This window comes from Salvelinus sp. IW2-2015, unplaced genomic scaffold (genome assembly GCF_002910315.2).
Source record: "Salvelinus sp. IW2-2015 unplaced genomic scaffold, ASM291031v2 Un_scaffold3235, whole genome shotgun sequence".
In the NCBI taxonomy this organism is placed as follows: domain Eukaryota; kingdom Metazoa; phylum Chordata; class Actinopteri; order Salmoniformes; family Salmonidae; genus Salvelinus; species Salvelinus sp. IW2-2015.
The window spans coordinates 25,505-37,202 of record NW_019944522.1 but is presented as its reverse complement, the minus strand read 5'-3'; the positions used below and the strand labels follow the sequence as shown (position 1 = coordinate 37,202).

Below are 11,698 nucleotides of genomic sequence, written 5' to 3'. Positions count from 1 at the left end.
CAGAGGACATACTATAGACTGGTACAGTAGAGAGATACTATAGACTGGTACAGTAGAGAGATGGAGACATACTATAGACTGGTACAGTAGAGACATACTATAGACTGGTACAGTATAGAGACAGAGACATACTATAGACTGGTACAGTAGAGATATACTATAGACTGGTACAGTAGAGAGATGGAGACATACTATAGAACTGGTACAGTAGAGAGACAGAGACATACTATAGACTGGTACAGTAGAGGACGAGACACATAGACTGGTACAGTAGAGACATACTATAGACTGGTACAGTAAGAGATGGAGCATACTATAGACTGGTACAGTGAGAGGACAGAGACATACTATAGACTGGTACAGTAGAGAGATACTATAGACTGGTACGTAGAGAGTGAGCATACTATAGACTGGTAAGTAGAGAATACTATAGACTGGTACAGTAGATAGACAGAGACATACTATAGACTGGTACAGTAGAGACATACTATAGACTGGTTACAGTAGAGAGATGGAGACATACTAGACTGGTACAGTAGAGAGATGGAGACATACTATAGACTGGTACAGTAAGAGAGATGGAGACTACTATAGACTGGTACAGTGAGAGACAGAGACATACTATAGACTGGTACAGTAGAGAGACGGAGACATACTATAGACTGGTACAGTAGAGAGATGGAGACCATACTATAGACTGGTACAGTTAGACGACATACTATAAGACTGGTACAGTAAAGAGAGATGGAGACATACTATAGACTGGTACAGTAGAGAGATGGAGACATACTATAGACTGGTACAGTAGAGACATACTATAGCTGGTACAGTAGAGAGATGGAGACATACTATAGACTGGTACAGTAGAGAGAATGAGACATACTAATAGACTGGTACAGTAGAGAGATGAGACATACTATAAGACTGGTACAGTAGAGAGTGGAGACATACTATAGACTGGTACAGTAGAGAGATGGAGACATACTATAGACTGGTACAGAAGACATACTATAGGACTGGTACAGTAGAGAGAATGGAGACATACTATAGACTGGTACAGTAGAGAGATGGAGACATACTATAGACTGGTACAGTAGAAGCATACTATAGACTGGTACAGTAGAGAGATGGAGACAACACTATAGACTGGTACAGTAGAGAGACGGAGACATACTATAGACTGGTACAGTAGAGACATACTATAGACTGGTACAGTAGAAGAGACAGAGACATACTATAGACTGGTACAGTAGAGAGACAGAGAGACATACTATAGACTGGTACAGTAGAGAGACAGAGACATACTATAGACTGGTACAGTAGAGAGACAGAGACATACTATAGACTGGTACAGTAGAGAGATGGAGACATACTATAGACTGGTACAGTTGAAGACATACTATAGACTGGTACAGTAGAGAGACAGAGACTACTATAGACTGGTAAGTAGAGAGATGGAGACATACTATAGACTGGTACAGTAGGAGGATGGAGACATACTATAGACTGGTACGTAGAGAGATGGAGACATACTATAGACTGGTACAGTAGAGAGACAGGAGACATACTATAACTGGTACAGTAGAGAGATGGAGCATACTATAGACTGTACAGTAAGAGACAGGAGACATACTATAGACTGGTACAGTAGAGAGATGGACATCTATAGATGGTACAGTAGAGAGATGGAGACATACTATAGACTGGTACAGTAGAGAGATGGAGACATACTATAGACTGGTACAGTAGAGAGATGGAGACATACTATAGACTGGTACAGTAGGAGACGGAGACAATACTATAGACTGGTACAGTAGGAGACAGAGACATACTATAGACTGGTACAGTAAAGAGATGGAGACATACTATAGACTGGTACAGTAGAGAGATGGAGACATACTATAGCTGGTACAGTAGAGAGACGGAGACATACTATAGACTGGTACAGTAGAGAGATGGAGCATACTATAGACTGGTACGTAGGACAAGGACATACTATGAGGTACAGTAGAGAGATGGAGACATACTATAGACTGGTAAGTAGAGAGACAGAGACATACTATAGACTGGTACGTAGAGAGACAGAGACATACTATAGACTGGTACAGTAGAGAGATGGAGACATACTATAGACTGGTACAGTAGAGACATACTATAGACTGGTACACGTAGAGAAGATGGATGAGGCGGCAGCACATCAAAGGCCTCCAGACGAACACCCTTCCACAGCCCCAGGGTTGGGAACGACGGTCCCCGTCCCAACTGAAGGAACTCTGAGCCTGGTGAGGTGAAAGACACCAGCAGACAGGAGAGTTATCCAACAGGGTGAATGGTGATCACAAATATAATTGACTGTTATTTTCTAGGACATGACTCCAACGTCATAAGCATCTGTATGTTGGATGGTGATTTGAAACCTTAACCACAGTGTTAAACTTATGCCTAACCTTAAATGAAAAACCACATGAATTTCTACGATATAGACTAGTTGTCTTTGTGGCTGTGGTAACTAGTGAAACAGTTGTGCCTGTTATTCACAGGCGTGTCTGCCCTCTGATTGGCTAGAATGGTTCCACTGATCTTTGCCTCCTCCCAAATGCCTTCTATTTTGGTTGTTAGAGCGGCGCTACATTATCTGGATGATGTCATGGTAATCTGTGTCCGTCCGATAAATGGAGCCGGAAGCAACATCACTAGAAACCAGTGGAGCGTGTTTAATTTATTTTAATTTTATTTCGCCTTTATTTAACCAGGTAGGCTAGTTGAGAACAAGTTTCTCATTTGCAACTGCGACCTGGCCAAGATAAAGCAAAGCAGTGAGACACAAACAACAACACAGAGTTACCATGAGTAACAAAACATACAGTCAGTAAACAGTGAAAAAAAGAAAACAAAAAAGTCTATATACACTGAGTGCAAATGAGGTAAGATAAGGGAGGTAAGGCAATAAATAGGCCATGGTGGCGAAGTAATTACAATATAGCAATTAAACACTGGAATGGTAGATGTGCAGAGATGAATGTGCAAGTAGAGATACTGGGGTGCAAAGGAGCAAGATAAATAAATAAATACAGTATGGGGTGAGGTAGTTGGATGGGCTGTTTACAGATGGCTATGTACAGGGGCAGTGATCTGTGAGCTGATCTGACAGCTGGTGCTTGAGTTAGTGAGGAGATATGAGTCTCCAGCTCAGTGATTTTTGTGCAGTTGTTCCAGTCATTGGCAGCAGAGAACTGGAAAGGAAAGGCGACCAAAGTAGGAATTGGCTTTGGGGATGACCAGAGAGATATACCTGCTGGAGCGCGTGCTACGTGTGGGTGTTGCTGTGGTGACCAGTGAGCTGAGATAAGGCGGTTTTACCTAGCAGAGACTTGTAGATAACCTGTAGCCAGTGGGTTTGGCGACGAGTATGAAGCGAGGGCCAACCAACGAGAGCGTACAGGTCGCAGTGGTGGGTGGTATAAGGGGCTTTGGTGACAAACGGATGGCACTGTGAAACAGGCCTCCGGGTGGCGCAGTGGTCTAGGGCACTGCATCGCAAGCGCTAGCTGTGCCACCAGAGACTCTGGGTTCGCGCCCAGGCTCTGTCGCAGCCGGCCGCGACCGGGAGGTCCATGGGGCGACGCACAATTGGCCTAGCGTCGTCCGGGTTAGGGAGGGTTTGGCCGGTAGGTATATCCTTGTCTCATCGTGCACCAGCGACTCCTGTGGCGGTCCGGGCGCAGTGCACGCTAACCAAGGTCGCCAGGTGCACGGTGTTTCCTCCGACACATTGGTGCGGCTGGCTTCCAGGTTGGATGCGCGCTGTGTTAAGAAGCAGTGCGGCTTGGTTGGGTTGTATTTCGGAGGACGCGTGGCTTTCGACCTTCGTCTCTCCCGAGTCCGTACGGGAGTTGTAGCGATGAGACAAGATAGTAACTACTAACAATTGGATACCACAAAATTGGGGAGAAAAAGGGGGGCCCAACGTTACCGGCCCAACGCTCTAACCACTTGGCTACCTGCCGCCCCAAAGTGTTTCTAAAACATTTGAAACTTGTTGTCTGTCTTTCCCACTTAATTTGAAGTGTATCTAAAATCCCCTACGGGAAAAATGTATGGTGAAAAAACTACTGGAACCATTTCCGTGTTTGACCGCTAGGTTTCATGGGTATTATGACGACAAAACTGTGGGGCTCTATAAAGGTTAAATAAATACATTCTTGCCAAGAGTTACAGCTTTCAAGAGTGACATCATTTGATGGAGATCAAATTAAACTGATTAAACTGTAAAAATATATATATATATTGTTAAAAAATGTAATGTTTGTTACATTTTTTAAATGTTTTCTGTCAACACACAATAAGTACTATTAACTGAAAAGATGATATTAATTCCCAAGAGTTCAAGCGACTCACCTTTCTGATAAAGTTGACGTGACATTCTCCCTTCTGGACGGGTGGAGGGCAGTCAGGGGGCACTCTGTAGGAGGAGTGAGCCTGACTCCTCTCTGAGGCGTACACGACAGGGGAGAGGAGGCTCACCTTCACAACGTTCTCCTCTTCCTTCAACAACCGGCCTACGCTAAAGTCCTGAACATCAGGGGAAATCATGTTATCAAGTGGCCCAGCCTCAGTTGGTAAAGCATAGTGCTTGCAATGCCGGGATTTTGGGGTTCGATGCCCTCTGGGTATAATGTATGCACGCTTTGCTGTATGTCTCTTTGGATAAAAGTGTCTGKTAAATGGCTTATGTTAGTTATGTTTGCGCCAGATCAAACATAACAATCACTACACATACATATTATGTAAATGGTAAAACAGATTTGACAATTAAACTAAACTTTCATACATGATTAGACACACCTTGAAATCACACTACAAAATGTGCAATATAAACAGCGTTCATATGGTAAATAATAWACTTTTTCATACATATCTGCGGAACATGTTGTCTGTCTTTCCCACAACGACTCCATTCAGAGAGATGGACGCTACAGTGTCCACTCCTTCAAACACCATCTGGACTCTCTGTTTAGTCCTGGAGCAGAGGACAAGAAGGTTTATCTTTGAAAAACTGAGGGGTGGCTTCCCAGACACAAAATTAAGCCTAGTTCTAGACTAAAAAGACAGCTCAATGGAGAATCTCTATCGAAAGTTATTTTTAGTCTAAGATAAGGCTTGTTCTGTGTCCGGGGAACCGGCCCTGAAAGACAAGGCTGGTTCTGAGTCCGGGGAACCGGCCCTGAAAGAGGCTGGTTTGAGTCCGGGGAACGCGGCCCTGAAAGACAAGGCTTGTTCTGAGTCCGGGGAACGCGGCCCTGAAAGACAAGGCTTGTTCTGAGTCCGGGGAACCGGCCCTGAAAGACAAGGCTTGTTTCTGAGTCGGGGAACCGGCCTGAAAGACAAGGCTTGTTCTGAGTCCGGGGAACCGGCCCTGAAAGACAAGGCTGGTTCTGAGTCCGGGGAACCGGCCCTGAAAGACAAGGCTGGTTCTGAAGTCCGGGGAACCGGCCCTGAAAGACAAGCTTGTTCTGAGTCCGGGAACCGGCCCTGAAAGACAAGGCTTGTCTGAGTCGGGACCGCCTGAAAGACAGGCTGTTCTGAGTCCGGGGCACGGCCCTGAAAGACAAGGCTGGTTCTGAGTCCGGGGAAACCGGCCTGAAAGACAAGGCTGGTTCTGAGTCCGGGGAACCGGCCCCTGGGAGTAGTGAATACAGTAACATCATGGGGCTGGAAGTGTAAGCTGTGTAACAGTACTTAGCTCTGTTTGAGGCAGAAAATGTAGTGGTGTATGTCCAGTTGTCAAGAGCGATCACCTGTATGCTACATCATTGAACCTGAAGTAGAGATCCTGAGAGAGAGGAGAGAGAGAGAGAGAGAGAGAGAGGAGAGAGAGAGAGGAGAGGGGGAGAGAGAGAGACAGAGAGAGAGAGAGAGACAGAGACAGGGAGAGAGAGAGAGACAGAGAGAGAGAGAGAGAGAACACAGAGAAGAGAGACAGGAGAGAGAGAGAGAAAGAGAGAGAGAGAGAGAGAGAGAGAGAGAGAGAGAGACAGAGAGAGAGAGAGAGAGACAGGAGAGAGAGAACCAGGCATTTTCATGTAATAAAATAGGCAATTTGTCAGTCAGCTCACCTCAAGAATGGGTAGCTTACAGCCCAGTATGGTGACTGGGAGTATGGGTAAGCTTACAGCCCAATATGGTGACTGGAAGTATGGGTAGCTACAGCCAGTATGGTGACTGGAGTATGGGTAGCTACAGCCCAATATGGTGACTGGAGTATGGGTAGCTGTAGTCAATATGGTGACTGGAGTATGGGTAGCTGTAGTCCAATATGGTGACTGGAGTATGGGTAGCTACAGCCCAATATGGTGACTGGAGTATGGGTAGCTGTAGTCCAATATGGTGACTGGAGTATGGGTAGTGTAGTCCAATATGGTGACTGGAGTATGGGTAGCTACAGCCAATATGGTGACTGGAGTATGGGTAGCTACAGCCCAATATGTGACTGGAGTATGGGTAGTGTCCCCAATATGGTGACTGGAGTATGGGTAGCTGCAGCCCAATATGGTGACTGGAGTATGGGTAGCTACAGTCCAATTGGTGACTGGAGTATGGGTAGATGTCCCACAATATGGTGACTGGAGTATGGTAGCTGTAGCTCAATATGGTGACTGGGTATGGGTAGCTGTAGTCAAATATGGTGACTGGAGTATGGGTAGATGTCCCCAATATGGTGACTGGAGTATGGGTAGCTACAGCCAATATGGTGACTGGAGTATGGGTAGCTACAGCCCAATTTGGTGACTGGAGTATGGGTAAGCTGTAGCTCAATATGGTGACTGGCGTATGGGTAGCGTAGCTCAATATGGTGACTGGAGTATGGGTAGCTGTAGTCCAATTGGTGACTGGAGTATGGGTAGCTGTCCGAGAGAGAGAACAGCCATTTCATGTAATAATGGCAATTTGTCAGTCAGCTCACTCAAGTATGGGTAGCTACAGCCCAATATGGTGACTGGAGTATGGGTAGCTGAGTCCCATATGGTGACTGGAGTATGGGTAGCTACAGCCCAATATGGTGACTGGAGTATGGGTAGCTGTAGCTCAATATGGTGACTGGAGTATGGGTAGCTACAGCCCAGTATGGTGACTGGAGTATGGGTAGCTACAGCCCAGTATGGTGACTGGAGTATGGGTAGCTTACAGCCGCAGTATGGTGACTGGAGTATGGGTAGCTGTCCCCAATATGGTGACTGGAGTATGGGTAGCTGTCCCAATATGGTGACTGGAGTATGGGTAGCTACAGCCCAATATGGTGACTGGAGTATGGGTAGCTACCAGCCCAATATGTGACTGGAGTATGGGTAGCTGTCCCAATATGGTGACTGGAGTATGGGTAGCTACAGCCCAATATGGTGACTGGAGTATGGGTAGCTACAGTCCAATATGGTGACTGGAGTATGGGTAGCTACAGCCCAATATGGTGACTGGAGTATGGGTAGCTGTAGCTAATATGGTGACTGGAGTATGGTAGCTACAGTCCAATATGGTGACTGGAGTATGGGTAGCTACAGCCCAATATGGTGACTGGAGTATGGGTAGCTACAGCCCAATATGGTGACTGGAGTATGGGTAGCTACGCCAATATGGTGACTGGAGTATGGTAGCTACAGCCCAATATGGTGACTGGAGTATGGGTAGCTACAGCCCAATATGGTGACTGGAGTATGGGTAGCTGTCCCCCAATATGGTGACTGGAGTATGGGTAGCTACAGSCCAATATGGTTTTACTATAAAACTCATTAAAACTAAATATAGGCCCCCCCCACCATGGAAATCAAATGCCCGTCCAACTGATTAGTTCTGGCGCCGGCCCTGACAGCACACAACACATACAAGCAACATTACACCCATCAGCAGTACTTTGAATCAAAAATTAACTGAAAATGTACAATTATTTATGTAAAACTAACAGTGAAATATACTATATATACACAAAAGGTATGTGGACACCCCTTCAAATTAGTGGATTTGGCTATTTCAGCCACACCTGTTGCTGACAAGTGTATAAAATTGAGTACACAGCCATGCAATCTCCATAGACAAACAGTGTCAGTAGAATGGCCTTACTGAAGAGCTCAGTGACTTTCAACGTAGCACCGTCATAGGATGTCACCTTTCCAACAAGTCAGTTTGTCAATTTCCTGCCCTGCTAGAGCTGCCCCGGTCAACTGTAAGTGCTGTTATTGTAAAGTGGAAACGTCTAGGAGCAACAACGGCACAGCCACGAAGTGGTAGACCACACAAGCTCACAGAATGGGACCGCCGAGTGCTGAAGCGCGTAGCACATAACAATCATCTGTCCTCGGTTGTAACACTCACTACCGAGTTCCAAACTGCCTCTGGAAGCAACGTCAGCACAATAACTGTTTGTCGGGAGCTTCATGAAATGAGTTTCCATGGCTGAGCAGCCGCACACAAGCCTAAGATCACCATGCGCAATGCCACACGTCGGCTGGAGTGGTGTAAAGGTCGCCGCCATTGGACTCTGGAGCAGTGGAAACACTTTCTCTGGAGGAATGAATCATGCTTCACCAACTGGCAGTCCGACGGACTGGATTTGGCGAATGCCAGGAGAACAAGATGTATAAAAAAATAGATTTTTGTGTTTGGATGAATTTACTTCTGTCAGATGCTTTTCATTAAGTTTTTGCACTMWAGACCATTTTGTGTTTGTTTCTTACCATCTAACTACCACACTGCAAAAGGTTTGGACTTCTGTTTTAAAGCCAGAGGATGAGTCTGAGTTGTACACAACATGACCAAAAGTATGTGGACACKTGCTCATCCAATATCTCATTCCAATATCATGGGCTTTAATATGGAGTTGGTCCTCCTCTTTGCTGCTATAACCATTCAGGCATAAGAGCATTAGTGAGGTCGGGCGCTGATGTTGGGTGATTAGGCCTGACTCGCAGTTGGCGTTCCAATTCATCCCAAAGGTGTTCGATGGGGTTGAGGTKAGGGCTCTGTGCAGGCCAGTCAAGTTCTTCCACATCGATCTCAACAAACCATTTCTGCATGGACCTCGCATTGTGTACGGGGGCATTGTCATGCTGAAACAGTAACAGGCCTTCCCCAAACTGTTGCCACAAAGTTGGAAGCACAAAATCGTCTAGAATGTCATTCTATGCTGTAGCGTTAAGATTTCCCTTCACTGGAACTAAGAGGCCCGAACCACGAAKAACAGCCCCAGACCATTATTCCTCCCCCACCAAATGTTCTCCTCGCATTCGCCAAATCCAGATTCATCCGCCAGACGGTGAAGCATGATTCATGGAATTTGGGAGAAATGTTGTCAGTATTTTATAGAATAAAACAAAAAATAGTTCCTTTTACCCAAACACATACCAATAAATAGTACAACTAGAGAAACTGATAATTTTGCAGTGGTCTCATATTTTTCCAGAGCTGTATGTGTTGCCACCCCAGGGTCACGCACCACTCATTAAGTACATTTCGAATTATGTATTATTCAAAAACATAAAATACTGTCACATTTGAAAAATACCATATATGATATGAAATTTTTGGACATAAATTCAAGAATTATATTTGATAACAGAGACGCAGAAGAAGGAGTAAAGGAGAAGAAGTGAAGAGTCGGTTCAAAGTTGTAATAATTACATTTTTAAAGGAGCCTGACTTCTGTGTTTCACGATGACACCAGATTACAGTTTGGCCATAAACCGGCTAATAGAAGGCGACCATGTTGGTTTTAGTGAGGGACCATTTGTTGTGGTTGCTGTACGTAAACTGGCCAGTAGATGGCGATAGTATTGTTTTAGTGAGGAGTGACTGCTTTCCTTTCGACATCCACTCGCTCACCTGGTTAATCTTAAAACATTTTTTTTTTAAGACAGAAGACATCACAACTCTTCTCACCTTGATAAAGCCCTGTTTCAGGAGAGCAGAGTGTACACATCCCGGTACCTCTGCAGGAAGCGACAGAGACCCATTTGAGTTCTGTATGGTCCATTTCCTGTTCAGGCTGAGATCGTGCTGCTCTTCTCTGGATACATTGTATCCGAAAAGTGCGTGAAAACTCCCGACGTAATAAAGGACAACAAGAACGCTTCCTCTTTTTCTAAACGCGCTCATTGTTGTGGCTTCTGCAGGAATTTTTGCCAGATAAAAGTATCTAGTCAGGTTTCGAACATTTAATAACAACCAAATGATTTATTAACATGTAATACTGCATTCAAGACAAGGAAAACTTAAAAGATGAAGAAAGAAAGAACGTTAAACATCAAACACTGACTATAAACGTTGTAAAAACGCTGTATGTTCTTCAGTGCAAACGGCTTCTTCCTTGTTGTTAAAAATCATGTGACCATACATATCAGCTGATCCAGTGCACATCACGTGGCAACATCTTCTTCTATGCTATATTGGCGATCGTGCATTCTGCCACCTACTGTGCGGGATGGATTCCCAAAATGGAACAAAATACCCACAAAAAACGACCAAAAATACATATATAAACTAAACTAAATCAAACAATGTTTCTGTAAAAACAAACAAAAACAGATCTGATCCCTACGTAGGCTCAAGGGGTCTTCCGGCACCAGTACCCCTTGCAACTCTTCAGATGTAAAATCCATAAATCCCAAAAACATTTCTGCCGCAGCCACAATAATATCCAGTGTATTTGATTTCTTTGAGACTTGTGCCATACAGTTTATAACTGTGGCAAAGACATTGACTCTGTACCGTAACACCCTGTATATAGCCTCCACATTGACTCTGTACTGGTACACCCTGTATATAGCCTCCACATTGACTCTGTACCGTAACAACCTGTATATAGCCTCGCTACTATTATGTTACTGCTGCTCTTTAAATATTTAAAGAGCAGGTAAGGGAGGGGTTACCAATTAATCCCATAAGGGAGGGGTTACCAATTAATCCCACAAGGGAGGGGMTWWCKAATWAATCCKWWAAGGGAGGGTTTACCAATTAATCCCACAAGGGAGGGGTTATCAATTAATCCCATAAGGGAGGGGTAATCAATTAATCCCACAAGGGAGGGGGTTACCAATTAATCCCACAAGGGAGGGTTACCAATTAATCCCACAAGGGAGGGGTTACCAATTAATCCCATAAGGGAGGGGGGTAACCAATTAATCCCACAAGGGAGGGGGTTACCAATTAATCCCATAAGGGAGGGGGTTACCAATTATTCCAACAAGGGAGGGGTTACCAATTAATCCCATAAGGGAGGGGGTTACCAATTAATCCCACAAGGGAGGGGGTTACCAATTCATCCCACAAGGGAGGGGTTATCAATTAATCCCACAAGGGAGGGGTTGCCAAATTTTCGATTCATTCAGTATCTGTGATCAACAGATACATATTTGTATTCCCAGTCATGTAAAATCCAGATATTGGCGTAATGAATATATTCCAATTGACAGTTGCATGTATATTTCTGTTCAGTACAGTGATATGAACCGGGTAGAGAAGGGAGTCAAAGACAGTTAATATACATCCCAGATTTCCTCTCTGTTCAGTGCTGCCTAACCCCCCCCTCCCCTCCCCATGGCCTCCCTGTATGTAAAGGACACTTCTACCTCTGCCAAGAGGTCTGAACCTTTATCGCACAGAATCTGGATCTACCCTTTTAAATCACTACATTACAAACCCAACAGATCAA

At 44.8% G+C, this 11,698-nt stretch overlaps 1 protein-coding gene across 1 annotated transcript in view; it reads right to left on the bottom strand.

Annotated features, from left to right (window-relative positions):
• The window catches only part of manba (mannosidase, beta A, lysosomal), a 21,890-nt gene extending 10,242 nt beyond the window's left edge, over positions 1-11,648 (bottom strand). Inside the window, exons 1-5 of the mRNA XM_070440957.1 lie at positions 9,928-11,648; positions 5,740-5,833; positions 4,915-5,020; positions 4,399-4,572; positions 2,154-2,279 (exon numbers count right to left, since the gene is read on the bottom strand). Of these exons, the coding sequence (XP_070297058.1) occupies positions 2,154-2,279; positions 4,399-4,572; positions 4,915-5,001 (387 nt within the window). The 5' untranslated portion in view covers positions 5,002-5,020; positions 5,740-5,833; positions 9,928-11,648. The remainder of the gene's footprint in view (positions 1-2,153; positions 2,280-4,398; positions 4,573-4,914; positions 5,021-5,739; positions 5,834-9,927) is intronic.
• Positions 11,649-11,698: the final 50 nt, after the last annotated feature.